This window comes from Eschrichtius robustus, chromosome 4, assembly GCF_028021215.1.
Source record: "Eschrichtius robustus isolate mEscRob2 chromosome 4, mEscRob2.pri, whole genome shotgun sequence".
In the NCBI taxonomy this organism is placed as follows: domain Eukaryota; kingdom Metazoa; phylum Chordata; class Mammalia; order Artiodactyla; family Eschrichtiidae; genus Eschrichtius; species Eschrichtius robustus.
In genome coordinates, this window is record NC_090827.1 from 86,972,000 (window position 1) to 86,993,234 (window position 21,235).

General features: G+C 45.2%; 1 protein-coding gene across 18 annotated transcripts in view; it reads left to right on the forward strand.

The window, feature by feature from the left end:
• The window catches only part of APBB2 (amyloid beta precursor protein binding family B member 2), a 365,031-nt gene that overhangs the window by 289,577 nt on the left and 54,219 nt on the right, over positions 1 to 21,235 (forward strand). For all 18 annotated transcript variants that reach the window (XM_068543062.1, XM_068543063.1, XM_068543057.1 and 15 more), the window contains 2 exons: positions 3,039 to 3,185; positions 6,595 to 6,722. In XM_068543062.1, the coding sequence (XP_068399163.1) occupies positions 3,039 to 3,185; positions 6,595 to 6,722 (275 nt within the window). The remainder of the gene's footprint in view (positions 1 to 3,038; positions 3,186 to 6,594; positions 6,723 to 21,235) is intronic.

Sequence of the window (21,235 nt, forward strand, 5' to 3'; positions counted from 1 at the left end):
GTTATTCCCATTTTTGCAAATAAGAAAAAAATTGGGACTTTGTAAGTTACATGGCCAAGATCACAGTACCTGTAAGTCGGAGCTAAGATTGTAATTTAGGCTGTCCCTGCTCTTGGGCCAGGTACACTCCAACTGTATTGACATCACTGACTGTGCTCTTGTGCCTCTTTGTGGACCCAGCCCCATCGGATACTGTCCCTCCAACAAGCTCTCAGGCATATGGCAGAGTGGTTAAGAGTGAGGGCCTAGAAGTCACACTGCCTAACTTGAATCCTAGGTCCACCACTTATCAGCCTTGTGCTTCACTCACTTACCTTTCTATAAAATGGGTACAGTAACTTAGTATTGACCTCACAGGGTTGAGGAGAGGATTAAATGAATAAATACCTATGAGGTGACTTCTAGAACTCACCTAAGGATGGGGGCTAGTTGCCAGTGGAGCCCACCATTTTATTAGAGGGTTGGAACTTCCAGTTCCATGCCCACCTCCAGGGAAGGGAGAGGGCCTGGAGATTGAGTTCAGCCACCAGTGGCCAGTGACTTATCAGTCGCATGTATATAATGAAGCCTTCACAAAACCCAGAGGGCAGGGTTCAGAGAGTTTCCAGGCCAGTGAGCACGTGGAACTTGGGGAGAGTGGCACCTGGGGAGGGCATGGGAGCTCTGGGCCCTTCCCCCATGCCTTGCCCTGTGCATCTCTTTCCTCTGGCTGTTCCTGAGTTATATTCTTTTATAATAAACTAGTGATCTAGTATACAAAATGTTTCTCTGAGTTCTGTGAGCCACTCTAGCAAATTAACTGAACTCAAGAAGGGGGTCGTCCAAACCTCGATCTATAGCTGGTCGGCCAGAAGTACCGGTGACACCCTGGACTTGGGATTGGCATCTGAAGTTGGCGGAGGCAGGAGGTGGGGCGGGCAGTTGTTGGGGGGACAGTCTTGTAGAACTGAGCCCTTAACCTGCAGGATCTGACGCTCTATCCAGGTAGATGGTGTCAGAATTGAGTAGAATTCTCGGACACCCTACTGGTGTCTGAGAATCGCTTGTTGGTGTGCAGGAAAACCTCCACACATTTGGTAAAGGTGGAAAAGCTCAGTTTTTCCATTACAAGGTGGTACGTAACAAGATGAAAATGGCGGGGGAGGGCTGGGTTGTGGCATTGTGAGTTTACTCACCAGGGACTATGTTGGGAACCAACAAGGGAGGGAAGTTCCTGGGCATAGCCCTGTGAAGTTCTGGGTAAGGGGCTGCCCTTGCACCTGTGGCATCCTCTTCCCCTTGGGCGGTTTCTCTCCAGCAGAAACACATGAGCACATGAAATGTGAGGACATCTCCCAGAACCTTTCCCCAGGACACAGGGTCCTGAGTAGCTTTTGCCGTTGTTGTAGGGATGACCTTCTCTTTTTGGTGTATTTGTAAAAGGCATCCTGTGCACCGTCAGCGAGCAGGAGCTGTTCCGCTCCAGCTGGTGACCCAGGTACCTCAGTCCTTCCCCTTTAGGACGTGAGGATCCACCTTCTGTTAGCGTAACTGGGTTGTCTTTGGTCTTTTCGTGTTTTTTTTTCCCCCTGAGAAAGTGTGATTAGCAATTCAGGAAGGAGGCACCAAGTCTGGGTGTGGGGTCTGAAACAGAGACGGTTGAACTAGAGTGAATGTGGTCACTTTGGGACAGTTTGCTGCATTTCTTCATTTTATTATGAAGTTCACTTTGGGGAACTTCGGAAGACACTCTTTGAGAAACAGCCTGTTGGCTCCACAGAAGTGTGGCACCTTATCTGCCCTCCTGTCCATCAAAGGTGGTCCCTTCAATTGATGTGCAGCTCAGGAGGAGACCCAGGTCACAGGTCACGGTGAGAAACCGCAGTTCCAGCCACCTGGTAAACCTGGTGATTAACAGCTAGGCAGATGCTCTAGCCAGATCGCCCTCGTATGTCCCAGGAACTTCTTTCTTTATAAATTTTTGGATTTTTTGCTTGTTACAATATGGATAAGATACTTTCTGTATTTCTTAAAATTGAATACCTGAACTTTTAAAAGGAAGACAAGGAGTGTGGTCTCAAATCAAATATCTCTAAATGATAAAAGAATAAATGGAATTTGTGCTCTAAGGTATCTCACAAGTCTGTCCATTCTGCAGGCTTTCAGGATTTGGTGCTAGTAACAAACGCTGAGACCTATTATCATGAAAGCACATTTTCCCTCCTCCTCTTTTTTTTTCATTTCTGGTTATTAGAGAATACATTTTGCCTCATTGTTATTAGAAACAAGTGACAAACATGTAGCTAATTCTTTCTCCCAGGTGCTTAACAAGTAACAAATTTCACAGGGGTTACATTTCTTACTCTAAAAACAAAACAAAACAAAACAAAAACCTGCCTTATACTAGATAAAGGTGCTTAGAAATGTTATACCCATTAGCCCTGTAATTGTACTTCTAGTAAGCTGTTCTAAGAAAAAAACCCTGAACACACACACTCACAAGCACACACACACAAGCACACACACACACACACACAGAAAGTTAGGCAAGAAGATAGTTATTACTACATTTTTTAAAAATTAAATTTATTTATTTATTTATTTTTGGCTGCATTGGGTCTTTGTTGCTGTGCACAGGCTTTCTCTAGTTGCGGCGAGCAGGGGCTACTCTTCGTTGCGGTGCACAGGCTTCTCATTGCGGTGGCTTCTCTTGTTGCGGAGCACGGGCTCTAGGTGCACGGGCTTCAGTAGTTGTGGCACACGGGCTTAGTTGCTCCACAGCGTGTGGGATCTTCCCGGACCAGGGCTCGAACCCGTGTCCCCTGCATTGGCAGGTGGATTCTTAACCGCTGCACCACCAGGGAAGTCCTACTACGTTTTTTTAATAGCAAAAAACAGCCACAATTTAATTTTCCAACAATCTAGGATTCGTTGCTAAATTAGATGATTGAACATTTTGTAGTAATTAAAGACGCATTGAGTACACCTTGTAGAGGATTTTAAGATACGTTGACCTGTGGCCAGTGAGTAATCTCCCGTCCTCTGACTTTTCCTCCTAGTGTTTTGCTGTGCGCTCTCTGGGATGGGTGGAAATGGCGGAGGAGGACCTCGCCCCTGGCAAGAGTAGTGTTGCCGTCAACAACTGCATCAGGCAGCTTTCTTACTGCAAAAATGACATCCGCGATACAGTCGGCATCTGGGGAGAGGTAAGTAACAGGTGAAAATAATTAATGGCAGATTTGCTTGCATTCCACTGCTCCTCACGAAACCCCAGAGCTCTGAGAGCCGAGAGATTTGGTACTGAGGGCTGATGAAGGTATTTATCGGGGGCACTTTCCCGTGAAGGCAGCTGGTGTAGACATGATGCACCTGTGATTTACCTATTAGCCCTGCCAGAGCCCGTTGGGGACTGGGGCCCTGGGAGAGGGCATTTCTTGGTGTCTAAATGACAGGATCTACTTTGGTATCCTGAGTCCCCAAGGATCCATGGATGGACTTAAGGGCCCAGAAACCCCCTAACCTCCATGCACAGTTGGATGTGCCAGTCTACAAGAGCAGTCTTCTGGGAAGAAGACCCATACCTCTCTCAAAGTACATTCTCAAAGGGGAACGCGACCCCCACATATACACCCAAAACTGTTGTTGCCCCTTCTCTAAAAGTTGACACGTCATATCCTTTTATAATATAGTCTTCTTTATTTGCGATCTGAAAATCCACCTCGTACATGAGTTTTGGAATTGATGCCTGTGTATTCTTTCTTACTCTGAAGAACAATGCAATTCCAGTTTGAAATGTTAGTTGAGATCGTTTCAGAAAGGAAAGTAATGAGTAAAAATACCAAATTTGTATAAAAATCACGTGAAATTGGAAAAGCCATATTCCTCCCAAGCTCTGAGACCTGTACGACAAGCACATGAGGAGCATCACGAGATAGTGGTCTGCGTGAATCCACTCTACTTGATCGGTCCCCACTTAAGAGCATTGGCAGCGAAAGTTTGCTTTTTGATTGGGCTGTTAGGAGCCCCTGTCACCTTTTGTCCTAGCAGCACTGTCACAGCAGGAGGTAGGTTCCCAAGGCTCCGCGTGGTAGAGTCCGTCTGCTTTAGAATGGGGCTGACCTGCATCGCCAACCAGACTTTTAGATGCCAGGCATGGGGGGAGAGGAGGAAGAATTTTCTCCTGCCAAGAAAGGGACACTTTTTTGGTATTTGCCTCTATTATCCTTTCACTGTGTTACCTTTCCAATACCCAGGCCTATTTCTCCCACCAAGTTATTCATCTGTCTTCTCTCTCCTTCATTCAAAATGCTGTTCTACCAAAGGCATAGATCTCAGCTAGGATTTAGAAGGACGACTGGCGTAATCTATACTGCTGTGTGAGAGACTAATGAATACCACCAGGTATTTAGAAGAGCTAAGTAAGATTCTCAAGGAATCTCCAATTGGCACGATTCCAGCAGGAAAGAAAGCTTTGGATGGGCCAGCAATGCCTGAAAATCTGCTATGCCTTCCCACCTAGTTAGCCCCCGCTAGGTCATTCCTATTTTTCTCAGTTCTTTCCTCTTCTTCTGAAACGATAAATTCTTCAAGCAGTGTTTCTAGTTCATAGTATATAAAGTACAGCTCAGTGTTTAGGGTTATGAGCTGTGACTTTTTGCCATGCCTCACCACGCACAGCACAACTCCTTAAAGTTTTGTTGAACGGCTGACTGAAAATAAAGTCATGACTTTCAGATGAGTGTCCCATCTTTAGATGACACCTGCATAAGCATTGGTCGTTTGGGTTACAAAAACCAATTAGCAACACTTTACAGTGGTCAACCAGGAGTTGCTGAGTGTTCATGAGAAAAGGGAAAGGGCACGTACGGGAAGACACGAGTGTGCCTGATGAACTCAACAGAAGCCACGATGCATTTTCATTCAGGGATAGTCCACACTCAGCCAACCATTCTCACTTCAGATGACCAGCTGGCAGCTGTCACTGGTTCTGTCCAGTAATACGATGACTGTCAACAGAGGTAATTGACGAAGATGGCCTATTGTGTGGACCAGTTGTGGTTTCTAAGCTGAATCAACCCAAAAGAAATGCACCACCCAGCTCAGTGCGGGGTGGGGGGATGATTTCAGCTCATCCTGGATCTCATCTGTAGACGCTTGGCTTAGACATTGACTAGCAGAGGCACTGAAACACCCATGTCTGCCACCTCGGCAGCAGAGCCTGTGTTCACTCTGAGAACCTTTGATGGGGACCTGAAATATCGTTCTCAAAAACCAGACCAAGGAGCATCTGTCCTGCTTCGGATTTGAAGAGCTGCCAGGAAGCCTCACTGTGCTGCCTTGCTAGACCTCCCTAGCGTCCACGCCACAGCATCTGGGCTGCCCATGACCTTCAGTGGACAGTTTAATAATTTCTTAAAATTATGCCTGAGGTTTTGCAAGGGGAGTGAAGTTGGATGGCCTAGCATTCCTACCCTCAAAGAGCCAAGATGTGGGGAGACAGGAGACCAAAACCTGAAAACCTGAAGCATGATGCAAGAAACCTTAGCCTCCCCCGTGTTGGTATCACAACAGCACATGCGCAGCTAAAGGCCTCGTGGCTTCCGTGTTAGACCGTGAGCAGTTTACTTAACCTATGAGCCTCAGTTTTCCCATCCGCTAATCACAGATAATAAAACCAAGCTCTGAGGCAAGTTAGAGCACTCATGAGCCAAGGAACCTGAAGCCTGTGGCATAATATCTGAGATGTGATAAAGTCACTTCAGCGTTAGCTATTGTAGCACCGAGAAGTGTCACAAAGCTGTGCCTGCTATTTACCAGCCAGCTCACACAGATAAGAAGTGGTGTAAAAGTTGAGAAGAGACAGACATCGCTGTGGACCTGGGAAGGGCGTCAAGGGGATGCCTGGTAGGGTCTGGCCAGAGGGGAAGGAATGGGGACAGAGGGGTTATGAGAGGATGACAGACTTGGAGTTAGTAAGAGACCAGATTCTCCAGGGAACCCGCCATTAGCCTTTTTTCTTAGAGTAAAGATTCAAAGTGTAAATAATTAAAAATGAGAGCCAGCTAGAAAGCAGGCTAGGGACCCATGTCAGAGGATTTGGAGAAGGAGAGAGAAATTGGGCATGTGAGGGGAAGATGAAAGATTTACGAATATTTTAATCAGGAGGGGATGTTTCTCTCTTAGGAGAACAAATTACAGGGGTGAATTTTTTTTTTAATTTTTTATTAATTAATTAATTTATTTTTTGGCTGTGTTGGGTCTTCGTTTCTGTGCGAGGGCTTTCTCCAGTTGTGGCAAGCGGGGGCCACTCTTCATCACGGTGCACGGGCCTCTCACTATCGCGGCCTCTCTTGTTGGCGGAGCACAGGCTCCAGACGCACAGGCTCAGTAGTTGTGGCTCACGGGCCTATTTGCTCCGCGGCATGTGGGATCCTCCCAGACCAGGGCTCGAACCCGTGTCCCCTGCACTGGCAGGCAGACTCTCAACCACTGCGCCACCAGGGAAGCCCAGGGGTGAATTTTTGATTGTTGAACCGACACCCCCAGGTAGCCACAGACATCCCGAGGACGTGTGGTTTTGCGAGGAAGGTAACCTGTCTTCTCGTTGACTCCCAGGGGAAGGACATGTACCTGGTCCTGGAGAACGACACGCTGAGCCTGGTGGACCCCATGGACCACAGCGCGCTCCACACGCAGCCCATCGCCAGCATCCGCGTGTGGGGCGTGGGCCGCGACAACGGCCGGTGAGTGCCCCGGGCCGGCGCTGTCCTTTGTCACCTCACCCGGTGCCCCAGTTTTAGCTTAACCCTGAAGCGGGGCCTCACTGTTATTGCATGTTGCTGAATATGAAACTTGACAGTAGACTCTCTATAGAAATGTGTAAAAACTTAGAGCACATCTCTATCCCTGCCTCGTCAACCCTCCGAGTTCCTTCCATTCCTGGTTTCTGTACCTCAAACCTTTTGTCAACTCTGGATCCTGCCTCTGATTCCATGTATTTCTCCCCCGCCCCCCTTCACACATCCTCATTCATCTAAGTTCCCTACTCATCCAGGCTTTCTGAACTCCCACCTTTTTTTTTTCTGTCTTCTCTGCAGTCTGTTTTAAAGTTGAGTCTCAGCTATTTCAGATGCTCTGCTATTGGTATTTTCTTTGTAGAGGGCTTGTTGGAAGGGAGAGGTTGTACAGCCTTTAATCACATGCTTTATTATTTTTTTAAATTTGTTTTATTAATGTATAGTTGATTTATAATGTGTTAATTTCTGCTGTACAGCAAAATTCACACTGTACAGTATAACTGTACAGGGATTCAGTTATGCATAGATATATATATTCTTTTCCATGATGGTTTATCATAGGATACTGAATATAGTTCCCCATGTTATACAGTAGAACTTTGTTGTTTATCCAAATCGCAAGCTTTAGATCATTAACTCATGCTGATAAGGAGCTTCTGGGGTTTGAAGTTGGCTGAACTCTTTTAACATTTGAAATGTCTGGTCATACCAAAGTTCCACTCAATGTGTATATTTCTGAAATTCTACTGAATATTTGTCATTGCCAGCAAGTACTTCTTAATAGATGTGTTGTGAATTTTTTGCTCTCCAGAGTGACTGGAAACAAGGAAGTTCTGATTTTCAAGTACATATTCTAACTAATAAAGTAACAGTAATCACAGGCATCATACTTTGATACTTTATTAAGTAATTGGGCTACATGAAATGCATCTAACTCTTGAATTAAATTAATCTTTGTCAACTCTCGAGGTATACCCGAGGATCTCCTAGCATTTAGCGACAAGCTATAGGATGATTATTTATTGCTCTGTTGAAAAGGGGCAAGAGCATTGCAGAAGCTGCTGAAAATCCCAGACGACAGAGAGACTGCTTCCCTGGGGTGGCTCCATTCCTGGGCATCCTGGTTTATTGGGTCATGGGGTCCTCTAGGTGGCTCTGCCTTGGCTTCGCCATCCTTTGTCTCCCAAAGATGGGCAGTAGTGGATTTGATAGTTTTTTGATTCAGTTCCAAGTCCTAAGCCTGAAAGGAAAATGGTTAAGCATTCATCAAAGAACAAGCAAAAATTTCTGCTGGAATCACAGGTGAGAAACGGTCTGCAAAAGAGAGAGCTGCAATGTCCTCTTACGGCTGATTGGATAAACCTTCATGGGAGCACAGTTGTGTCTTTGAGCTTGTGTAACAGTGATGAATGAACGGTGACAGCTGGACCAGGTGCTTTGGGGGGAAATGAGTGGATAGATTATGCATCCACACCTGTCATTCAGTTGCTTAGCAGAGCTGGAGCACTGGAGTTGATGCATTGGCATGAATTGATTAATTTTACAGAGGAAAATACCTGACGATGTTCATGCATCATTAAAAACATTTAGCCTCGATGGAAGAGTGTCAGATACTTGATCCTTCCCTACTTCCTGTCCTCCAAGTTTGTTTTTAAGACAGGAGCCAAGGTGAAGATCATTATATACATGTACAACTGGATGGGGTTGTGTTTTTTTGTTTTGTTTTGTTTTGTTTTAATTAATTTCTTATTTATTTTTGTCTGTGTTGGGTCTTCGTTTCTGTGCGAGGGCTTTCTCTAGTTGCGGCAAGCGGGGGCCACTCTTCATCGCAGTGCGCGGGCCTCTCACTATCGTGGCCTCTCTTGTTGCGGAGCACAGGCTCCAGACGCGCAGGCTCAGTAGTTGTGGCTCACGGGCCTAGTTGCTCCGCGGCATGTGGGATCTTCCCAGACCAGGGCTCGAACCTGTGTCCCCTGCATTGGCAGGCAGATTCTCAACCACTGGGCCACCAGGGAAGCCCCCGAGGGGTTGTGTTTTTTTAAGGTTAGCTTGTGAGTGGATTTCATCGATGAGGTTTTCAGTTCACCCCAACTCTTTAAAGTAAGGCCAAATGCTCTTTGTTCAGGGAGAAAATATGATTCAAATTCCAGTTGACAAAATTATTCAAGCCCTGAGCTTAGTTTCTCTCATCTGTGAAATGAGGGTGATAATAAGGACCACAAAGCACGTGTATATATGTGCCTCTGTGTGTATAGTAATTGGCCCACTGATGGGGGATGTGGAAAATGCTTAATGAATGTTAGCTCTTGATTCGTTAAAGCAACATCCACTAGCAGAGACAGCTAATTACATGGCTTCCTTTCAAAGACAGGGACGATGAGGGAGGGGTCAGACCTCAGGGAGGGTTCGAGGACAGTTTATCATTGATAACAGAGGGCAAGAGGCTGTTTTAGACACTGAGTTCAGTTGTCCTACAAAGCAGGAAGAACCACTCCCCTTGCCACCCAGTGATATCAGTGTAAATTAGGTTACCTTGCCTTGATTATGTTTTTGAAATGTGGGCTGAGTTACTCATGTTTTTTAAACCATTTCTTATTCTTGCTCAATGTTAACAGATAAGTGTAATTTAGAAATAGACTGAGGGTTCTGCATCAGCTGTCAGGACCTCAGAAAAGCTCATGTAGTGGTTGGGGGCCCTTGAGCTAGATTGCTTTTGAAACAGTAAATAAAAAAGTGTGTTTGTCAGTGAAAGGTTGTATTTCTCCCATTGGACCCCTGAGTTTTCATTCTCTAAAAGAAGGCCTTTGTATTCCTGCTTTTTTTTTTTTAATACTTTCTTTTGCTCTTGATTCCTTTTTTTTTTTTTTCCTTACAGCAATTCACAAGAGCAAATTCAATTTGTAATGCTGCAAAGGAAAGGAGTTTACACTTTGCATGAATAAAACATAAAAGTGTTTCATTTTGCTTGAGAAAATGAGTCCATTTCACATTCTCTTTTGTAACCTCCCTTGCCGAGAAAATGGAATCTCTTAGGGAATTTCTTGATGTGGTTAAAATGAATATGAAAAGTATGTATACCAGAGGCTTGAAGGGCACAGTCTGTTGAAATTCAGAGTGCTTCACTGAGCCATGTAATTTCAGGATTTATAAAGTTGTTTTGGGTTTAGCATTTTCTTAAGGCTTTCAAGTGGATTTGATGTGCTCTGAAGAAATTCCTTAGGGAGTAAGTTTACTTTGGGTGAGGGGGTGATCCAGCTGTCACACACCCCACCGATCCCTCAGGTTGATTTGGAGAAGCCTCTTATTATGAATGGCTGAGAAGTCGCCATTGCATCAGACGTTGGTTCTCTGTTGGGTGCTGGTGGTTGCAGGACTGGACTGAAGTTTTTGTCGTGTTCTTGAGAGTCACGCCTGCCTTTATTATGGCATTTCTTGGAGCCCATGTGCATTACTGCCAGGCAAAGGGAGGGCTCCCTCCTCCTACTTGGGTTCCTTTTGATCACAGTGAGATAAATGTCAAGGCTCCCAGAGATGGGACTGGTGAAAGGGGTTTCATGAGCCTTGTATTTCCAATCAAAGGCAGCACCAGGGAGCACCCAGATTGACCTGCTCTGCTTCCACCCCTGTGGGAAGGAGGCCCTGGGTTGTAGAACTGGCATTTTTGCCCCCAGTGACTGGGGCAGGTGACCACAGTGCCACCTCTCATCTTGTCTCTACGGACCTGCAGGCTGCCCTTCCAAGGATGGGGTGGGAGGGATTTCACAACAATTTCAGGGGCCGTGCTAATGCGGCCACAGCTCTTCTACTTATTCATTCGGCCCTGGGAAGCAGCACTCTCCTTATTCTTTTAAAGAGATATCAATAGCAAGCAGACATAACTTCTGAACATAGGAGACCTTAAACTGGGACTTTCCTTGCCTCTTGTGACAGGTAAGGGAAGGGGCACACAGATCCTTCTGTACATTGCCAATAGGCAGTAGAATCTGCTAATCCTGTCTGTTTCCCATGAGAAGGGAAAGTGGGTGGATGGTATAGTCCAGGGTTTCAGACCCCATAAGTGGGATTTCCCAGGTCGGTGTACCATGGAGCACTAATCAGGTCAAATCGTCACAGACTTCCCTTGAAAGGAAAAAAAAAGGGATCTAGGGTCAGTTGGGAAAGTGGGTTAAACCAAGTGCATCAGGCCCCTTTGCTTTGGACCCTCTGGGAGGTTCTCCTGCCCTGATGTGGAATGGAACCCTTTTCTTCATGGAAATGCAGTCTCATGGAACACACTTTGGGAAACGCTGCTCTGGTCAGTAAACTCATTAATTTAAATTAGTGGCAACACTAGATTGCTGTTTTTGTTTTTAGGAAAAATTGGAATTCCTTGTAATAAATAACCATTATAAGTGGAGACCCCACTGGGCCTGCTCTAATGAAGGTAAAATTCCTTTATAATTAAAAGCAGCCATCACAGCCATTGTGCACGAGCGCTTTTTAAAAAGCACTTTCTTATGCAGGTTAAATGTTGACCCTGTGATACTGTTTGTGCTTATAGTTTGTATAGCAGAATTTCTCTTCTGAGAAGGTGTTTTATGTGTCTCTTTTCTGCTTTTGATGAACAATTTTTAATAAAGTCTTACTGTGTGATAGATTATTCATAAATTTCCAATTGTTTATCTTTTTTTTTATAAATTTATTTATTTATTTATTTATTTATTTATTTATTTATGGCTGTGTTGGGTCCTCGTTTCTGTGCGAGGGCTTTCTCTAGTTGCGGCGAGTGGGGGCCACTCTTCATCGCGGTGCGCGGGCTTCTCATTGTCGTGGCCTCTCCTGTTGTGGAGCACAGGCTCTACACGCGCAGGCTCAGTAGTTGTGGCTCACGGGCCTAGTCGCTCCACCGCATGTGGTATCTTCCCAGACCAGGGCTCGAACCCGCGTCAACTGCACTGGCAGGCAGATTCCCAACCACTGCGCCACCAGGGAAGCCCCCGAATTGTTTATCTTTGACTTAACTGTTTTATATGGTTAAGATCTCAGGAATTTTTATCTAAATAACATAGTAAGTCTCAAGTGCACTGAATATTTTTTTCGTTTTCTCTTCTCTTGGGATATTCCCAACTGGTTTTATCCACCAAGCCCCTGGTTTTAAGTTGCTTTAGAAGTCTACTGCCACACATAGTTCATGCTTTTGTTTTCCTGCCAGTGTTGTTCTGTGTTGATTCTTTTGAAAAAACTGCTTAATTTTGGGATGGGGTTGGGTAGTGCATGGGCATCCTGGCTGTAATACTGAGGTTAGTCAGAATATGCAAAACTGTAACTTGTAGGCTTTCAAATGTAAAAAGTGGTTTCGTAACCACTGTCTTTCAGCCTCTTTATTTTAGAGATTAACTGAGGACAGAAGGGGATGATTTGCCTTAGGTGACCCATCTAGTTGTGACAGGGCAAAGACAGACTCCTGGAATTGTCCTCTGTCCAAATAGGAGCTCCTCTGTTAATCTGACAAGAGATAATGGATGGTCTCAAATAACCTGGGGTCAGCAGGGAGACGGAGAACGCTGCACTCGAGGCCTGGTCTCTTTCCTTGGGGAGATGAAACCACAGGTGTGAATTAAAAGCAGAGGTTGACAAAATATGGCCCCGAGCTGAAAATGGTTTTTCCATCTTTAATGGGTTGTTTTAAAAAGGAAAAAATGGGCTTCCCTGGTGGCACAGTGGTTAAGAATCCGCCTGCCAATGCAGGCGACACGGGTTCGAGCCCTGATCTGGGAAGATCCCACGTGCCGCAGAGCAACTAAGCCCATGAGCCGCAACTACTGAAGCCTGCATGCCTAGAGCCTGTGCTCCGCAACAAGAGAAGCCACTGCAATGAGAAACCCACGCACCACAACGAAGAGTAGCCCCTGCTCGCCGCAACTACAGAAAGCCTGTGTGCAGCAACGAAGACCCAACACAGCCAAAAATAAATAAAAATAAAATAAATCTATTAAAAAAAAATTTTTAAAGGAAGGAAAAAAAGAATAGGGGACCCAAATGTGGAGGACCCAGTATGGCCTGGTTCTTTCCAGAAAGAGCATTTACAGTAACATGCATTCAGAATAGAATGAGGCAGTCATTGTGGCTTCTGTAGGAAGTCTGTGGAAAAGGCAAGTCCTGTTCTGCCATCCTTCCAGTGTCTTCCTAGTCTGACCAGCCAGGGGACTTGTCTGTAAGTTGAAGGGGACCTGGAACGTGCACACGTAACATTATGCCCACATTCTGTTCATATCTCTTTGGCCACATGCAGCTGCAAGGGATTCTGGGAAATGGAGTCTCTAGCTGGGCCAACAATTGCCAAGTTAATACCGCTATTAAAAAAGATGAGGTGAAACAACTAGCCTGTGACACAGTCTGAAAAGGAATCACCTCAGTGTTCCCAGCCTGTGACCTATTGTTTCCTGTGCCAGCTATTAAGCTGCTGTCCCTCAGCTCCAAACCCACCCTTCTCTGCTTGCTTTGTGAGACTGGAGCTGGGACTCTGCAAAAACGTTTCTGCTTCTCCAGTTTGCTGCTCGTTGGACTCTGACTAGAGGGGCCTGCAAGGCTGGAGGAAGCAGGAACTTGCTTCCTGTGTCTGAGCATCATCCTAGAACAACTTCTTCATCCCGCTGCGTCAGTTCTGACGCACTTTTCCCAGCACCCACAGAAATGCAGAACCGTTCATCATTCCCCTTCTTCAGAGCCACCTGTGCCACTGGCTGGGGTGCCCTCTTTAAAGGTCTGAGTCCGGACCCTGCTTCAAGTCTAGAGACACCAGCAGCGGCACCACCTCCTCGGTGTCAGAGGTTTTGCACCATGGGGCTTCTCCAAGCTTCCAGGTTTTGATAATTCCAACCTCTGCCCTTTGTTCTCTCCACCCTCCAGGTCACAGCCCCCTCTTGCAATTGCTGCCTCCATGATAACTTCTTCCTATTCCCTTTTTAGTTTTGTAGTTACAGGTCTTTAAATGATCTTCTTTCTGTCCTGGTAACTGGTGTGGCTCCTGTCTCCTGCCTGCACGCTCCCGAGTTGACCCTTAAATGGAATTAGCACTGACTAAAGGAGGCAGCATGGGGGCATGCCTGCCCTGAGGAGGGCATTCGGGAGAGCAAGTGAGTGGAGCTGTTCTTTATGTTCAGCTTTGCACACTGTGGTGACACAACAGCATGTGTGCCAAGGAGACGTCCTTTCTAAATTGGTGGAAGTTGCAGTGATAAAGGGCAGTTCTGTTTTAGGTGACAGGGTTTTAGAAATAGTGGGCCTCTTGGTTTGTTTTTTTTTAATGTTTTCAATATCCACATTTTTAAAAATAAATTTATTTATTTATTTTTGGCTGCATTGGGTCTTCGTTGCTGTATGCGGGCTTTTCTCTAGTTGCGGCAAGCGGGGGCTACTCTTCATTGCAGTGCACGGGCTTCTCATTGCGGTGGCTTCTCTTGTTGCAGAGCACGGGCTCTAGGCACGTGGGCTTCAGTAGTTGTGGCACATGGGCTCAGTAGTTGTGGCTCGCGGGCTGTAGAGCGCAGGCTCAGTAGTTGTGGCGCATGGGCTTAATAGCTCCGCGGCATGTGGGATCTTCCTGGACCAGGGCTCGAACCCGTGTCCCCTGCATTGGCAGGCAGATTCTTAACCACTGCACCACCAGGGAAGTCCCGGGCCTCTTGGGTTTTGACCTAATTGAAAGTTATCTCGATTTTCCCTTTGCCACTGTTTCTTTTCCTAGGAGTGGTGGAGGGAGGCGGGTCTTCACAGGGAGGATGGAGAGCTTCCTAATGACATGTAGTCAGAGGGTTCTCTGAGCCAGCCAGTAATGAAAGATTGATGGAATCCCAAGATCTGATAAAAGTTTAATCTAAGGTATATGCTGCTTTGCTTCAGGGAGAAACGTCTTCAGGGAGAGAGCAGTAATTCTCTCCCTATGCTCCAGTATTATCTTGACCTGTAGAGCTAATTTCTTTTTAATATAGACACATGATAAGCAGAGGCACCAGGATTTACTTGACCATTCTGCTGACTTACACCGTACTTATATTTTATCTCTATAGAAGTGGCCTTCTTGCCTTCTATTAATCATGCTGGGATGCTTGCTAATACTTTCAATCTAGAATAACCTTTAAGGAAAGACATTGTAAGTGATTGTCGAAGAAAAGTTTCCCTCAGAGGAATGCCTTGAGAGTGTCTTCAAGCCGATCCTTCCTTAGTGGACATATGAAGACAACAGTTTCTTCTGAGGAACGCATCCTGTGTTTTGATAACCGGTTCAGTGCATAATCCATTGTTTCTCATAAGCATGTTTCAGCACCAGGCGGTGTAGCGTGGGAGCCTGAGATTGTCGTGTCAACAGCAAAAAATTCTGGTGATGATCCCTGAGCAACTTCCATCTCACGCTTCCCCTGAGTCCCAAGCCAGGTGAGGGATGGCCCATTCTAGATGTGGCATGAGGGTGGTCCATCACACTAGGCTCCAGTGATTCTCTGTCAGTCTTGAAAGTACTGCGATCTTCTTGGAACACTTAGAGCCTTCCGAAACCAGAAGTAAGAGTAGTGTCAGCGGAGAAGAAGCCTAATGACCCACGCAGACATGGATTCGTGTCTTAGAGAGCAGCAAAAGTTGTAACTGTTGTAACCCAAAGCGTCACTTGGTCACTGGCCTGTCGTATATACTCAACAAATGATTAGGTGTTTGATAAATCGCTAAAAGCCTTATGTTATCGCAGATGAATGGACAGTCACTGTTTTTCATACACAGATTATCACCTTGAACTCTTCTACTTAAATGTAATCGTCTGAGATTTTGGGCTTCCTGGTGAATCCAACGATTGAGAGCATAATGCAGCTCCTCTGATTCGTTTCACTCACAGAACACTTCTGACACCAAATGTGTGGGTTTTCCACACCAAGCAACTCTCCAGGTCTCCGCCGACAGCAACTGGGTGTCCCACAATTTAATTCCATTCTGACACTGACTACCAGAAGTTAGCCCAGACCCCTCCCCACCCAGGTTAAGGGCTCAGTCCCTACAAGACTGCCCTCACTTCAGATGCCAGTCACAAGTCCAGGCCACCCCTGCATCTGCCTGAGAGCAGCTATAAATCAGAGGTTCCCATGGAGGTTTCTCCTTAGGTTCAATGATTTGTTATAACGGTTCACAGAACTCAGGAAAACACTTTACTTACTATTACCAGTTTCTTATAAAGGATACAAATGAACAGCCAGATGAGGAAGCACAAAGGGTGAGGTCCAGAAGGGTTATCAGCTTCTGTCCCCGTGGAGTTTGGGGTATGTCACCCTCCTGGCACCTGGATGTGTTCACCGACCCCCGACCCCCGAAGCTCTCTTGACCCCGTTGTTCAGGGTTTTTACGGAGGTTGCATTACATAGGCTGACTGATTAAATCATTGGCTGTTGGTGACTAGCGCAATCTCCAGCCCTTCTCCCTTCCCTGGAGGTTAGGGTGAGACTGTAAGTTCCAACCCTTTAATCACAACCTGGTCTTTCTGGGAGCAGCCCTCACGCTGAAGCTATGTAAGGGTCCCCAGACATCTCATTAATGTGCAAAAAGGTACTCTTGTCGTTCTGGAGAGTCCAAGGGTTTTAAAAGCTCTTGTGTCCGGAACCAGGGTCTAAGACCAAATATTGTAACAGAAGATGCTCGTACCACTCAGGAAATTACAAGGGTCTTGGAAGCTTTGTGTCAGGAATCATGGACGAAAACCAAATATATATTTCTTATTATATTACAATATCATGGTGCACAGTTGGTTACTGGAGAAGACGAATTTGAGAACATCGGTTGGAACTCAGGGAGTCTCACCACATATAATTATGTCAAGTTTTTGAGAGCCAGGTCGGTCAAGAGAAGGAATACTGGTATAGGGATCCCACCATGTGCAATTTAATCATGGTTCTTCCCTGGCACTGGTGTTGGGGACTTAGTGTCCCAGCCTCTCCATCTGCAGTGGGGATTTTTGCTGGGATGGCAGAGATGTGAAGGTGCTTTCATAGAACTGTCAGGCATTGTCCCCAGGGGCAATACTTTTATTAAGAATGTAATATTTCCTTGAAACATTACCCTGGGTCAACTGTAAGAGATTATAAAAATCAGGAGAAATTTTAAAACATGGGAGGTTCGCATTATTTTGTCTTTGACTTTAAATATCTAAAACTCTTCCGTTATTGGTTCCCTGTGAGCCTTGACTGATGACATGATGCCCCTTCAAAGGCCAACACTGATGTTTAGAACCTCCCCTCTCCCTGCCCCAACCAAGTGGCTTAGTGTGTTTCTAACCGTCTTATTAAACCAGACTTGGTGCTTATGTATCACAGCTGTGAATTAAAGCCTGGCAATGAGTTGTGTATGCAGGAGTTATTTTTTTAATAGAGAAAAGCGAGAATTTATGAAAATTATCCTGTAATGAGTTTTCAGTCCGGTCACTTGGGATCCAAGACTTCCTGCTGCTGTCATACCTGTCTGTGTCAGCATGGGCTGTACCAGCTCCCACTGAGGCCCACGTTTCTCTTCTCCTCCAGCTCGCTGGCCTCTCTCCTTCAGCAAGAGGACAACCGGGTTCTGTTCCCTGTTTTCCCTCTTAGCGGCACACAACCTTTGGGCTCCAGCACCAGGTGCCCTGTTTCTTTATTATAACTTCAACTGGGAATTCTTCTTTTCTAGACAGCTCCCAAAGAGTGCCCTGGGGAACTGCTCTTTAGAAAAGTAAAGAAGAGAAAGGAAATCAAAAACAAGAATTAAGAAATTAAAGTCAGAGTCCTCAGGCAAGGACTCAATTTCTGAGGGTAAAAAAGTCCTGGGAGCAGAATCAGGCAGGCATTGTCGCAGTGGCCAGAGACTAGAAATACCAAATCAGGCTTGGGGCCAAATGAAAAATATGTGAGCCAAGGAGTTCATTTTCAGTGGAAAGGGTAAATCTCTCTAAACCCAGGAAGAATCATTTAGATTATAAATAAAGGAACACAGAGTGGGTGACAGACTGGATCTGGTGCCATTTGCATATCCAGAGAAGTTGTATGGTAGGGGGAGTAAGAAGTAAAACGTAGAAAATTTTGTCATTCTACCTGATATTTTACACCAGAAACATGCCCAAGGGCAAGGAGTGTTTGAAAGTACTGGGGTGGGATGGGCTGGGGTTAGGGGTGCCCAGTTACAGGCTCTGAAGGAGCCCGGGGTTGGGGGAGGCTGAGTACAGGGCTTGCTGACGTGGCACACAGAACGGTCAAGTAATGCGGCAGGGGGCTGGCCATGAGTAGAAAGGGCCAACCAGATGAGGACTGCCTTTCTCTACGCAGGCAGTGCCTTGTGCTTCTAATTGTTTCTCTAGGCCGAGTCATCTCCCCTGTCTTGCCAAGTCTGCCTCTTTGGGTGAGTGGCTCCAGCTCTGTTTTCAAAGGCTCCTTTTTACCTGCACAGAGCACCCTGGCCCATTGGAGATCCGCATTCAGGTAGGGCTCACACGCCCGGGCCCCGTACCCTGAGTCGCCCAGCCCAGAATCGGGCAGGTCATGATAGAAAGGAGGGTCCCTTTGTAACTGGAAAATTGTTTGTGGCTCCTGCCTCTTCATCTCTAAATCCTTTCTTGCCACCCGCTAAAGGAGAATTCCCAAGTATCAATTTATTGGAAACAAAGCCAGAAAAATCTAAGTCTCAGTCTGTAGCCCAGTAGAACCAAATGTGTCTAGGAGGACACCGAAACCAGGTCGGTCCCAGGAGACAAACTAAATAGAGAACGACAGCCTATGGGATAAGTTTCGCAGGAATTTTACATACAGCACCAGTAGAGGCACCAGTATCATTTCTTTGATTACCAAATCTGTGAAATAGATATTTCGTTCAGATCAAAAGTGTCTGATTCTCCCTGGCCCTGACCCCTCAGCAGCCCTCCCACCCCATCTGCCTTTGGACATAATTGGAATGGGGATTGGGATAAGGATATAAGAGGGCACAAATCACTCCTAAATCTGTAAACATCTGTCTGAACTCTAACGAGTTCAACTGCCTCATGAAAGAAGCTTCTCTCCTTACTGCGAACCACAAGGCCGTAGATAGTCGTGTGTGCGTGGCGCCTGCTTGGCTAACCTATGGCCAGGCCACCTTTGCCCTTAGTCCAGTGTGGTTCATGGTTCTGCCATCTAGGCAGCTACACAGTCAACAACTTGGGGGTCCTCTTACCCCCACCACATGTAGGGAGTGGTCAGACCCTAATGCTTTGGCCTCTTAATACTTAAGTCAGCTGCCCCTGCCCAGGCTCCTCCACCTCCCGTCCAGTATGGTGGCCAAGTGCACATGCCCAGCTGCACTGGCTTGTGCCCTTGCCCCGCACTGCCCTCTCCTGCCTGCTCATTTTCTAAACTCTCCTGGTGAGACCTTTATGTTTCCTTGGATGGAACTGACTATTATTCCCTCCTCTGCGGCACAGCCAGAGCCTATGGGAACTTACACCCCAGCACCTCTGAAGGAAGAAGCTTTATTTAACTTGATTATTATATGTGTGTATCTACCCATGTGAAAATAAATTTTGCCCGGACAGTTAATAGATTTTTAAAAATTTGTGTGTGAACGCCCACGTTCTTTAGAGTCATCTATTTTTCTGTGTCATTGGCTTTCAAGCTATTTTGTCCTAACCTGTAAGAAATACAGTTTATGGCATGACCTAGTTTTTCCCCCTCCCACCTCTCTCTCTTTCCTTGACTCACACAAAAGTTTTACACGACAGTACTTATATCTGCAATGTGTTCTGTTCCTTGATTTGTTTCTTTGCTACACTCTGTTCTGTTTAACTTTCAGAACGCTGTTTGTGACCACTAATTGATTATAGTTTGAATAACACTGATCTTTGGTTGACTTTTCCAAAAAGTTTTTGAACTGAACACTCTACCAGCTTAATACCTGGTGTTTAAATTTAAAAAGATTACACAGACAAATAAAGTTAGGAAACGTCCTGCTCTCAGAAAGCCCCAAGTACACAGTTTAGCTGTTGAAGGCTCTAAGCTGTCCTGCACTTAAAACTTGGTGAGCATAAAGCACATTAATTGCTTCCTACCAATGAACTTCAGGGACTCAGTGGCGTTTCTGGAGCCCGCCAGATTAGAAAACACTGAACTACACTGATCTAGGGGTTCTGAATGATGACTCTATATCACAGTCTGTTATCACAGATCTCTATTTTTAGATGTTCCTTTGCCTAGCACCCCACCCCCCATGCCTGCACGGAAAAGTGTGGTATTCTCACAAGCATAGCTTTCAGTACAGTCAGTGAATTCTCAGAGAATTTGGCCTACGGTGAAAATTGTGTACTTTGTCACCTTTCCCTTTTTGCCAGGAAGTTTCGTGTTAAATCAAACCCTCAATTGCCGTAATAATAATAGACTGAACTATATGACTGCCTTTTTTGTGGATCAGAAATGGTTGAATGTGGTTCAAATTAATATTTAGCCTAACTGATTTATAGACTCACTTCTTCCTTCCATCTGGTTTCAATTTTACTTTTCTAATTTAAGAGCGTGATAGAATGTGTGCCTTTCATTGTAAACTATTTAATTCTTTTGGGAAGCAAATGGGATATAAATTTTAATAAGTAAACAGAGTCCAGCTGTAACGCCCCATTAACCAATAGAGTGTTTAAAATACAGATTTTTTTCTGATTTCCCTATTATTCAATAATTGGTAAATGCTATGCATTTCACAATGAGGAATATTTTGAGTGTTTTTTTTCCCCCTGTACAATCCCTGGGTGGCTTTAAGAACAGCAAATTTTAAAATATATCTTTGCAGACAATTAATATTTATTGACTAATCCAAATGACATTTGTGGCTTTCTCCATGAATTAGAGAATAATAGTGTCGCAGAAATCACCTCAGCCCTCAAGGTACTTGCTTTACCAGACTAGTTTTCTCCACCACCAGGGATCTCATTACAAAGATAAACAGCAATTACTAAAAGCATTACGTCTAATGGATGGTGTGGAATTCTTAATATATTTCCCCCCCAAATTTGGTGGCCTAGAGTAATTGTCTGTGCCCCTTTATTGCCTAGAGGAAATATTTTGATTTATCTCTATATAGCTTCTAGCTTGAGTTGCTTTGGGTTTTGTTGTTGTTGTTCGACTTAGGAGAAACTGTAGAAGATATTTATTAAAAAGATAAAACCTAATCCTATTCATTAAATTCACTAAGTCAAGGGTTGAAATAAAAGGGAGAGAAATGTTTTTAAAATAAAAGATAAGGTTTTAATATGTCTATACTGTACAAATTAGAGTGCTGCTTTAAAAAAAAAAAGAGAAGATGGTGTATATCTTAAGTCTTTAAATCTTGGGTCACTTTTAATCATAATGTTGTTAATCATTGTCTTATGCCTTGAAATCATGCTGTTAGAACAGATTATAGCAAAGAGGTATGTTAATCAGGGCAGGAGGAGAACAGAAATGGCTGTCATCATCCGGAAG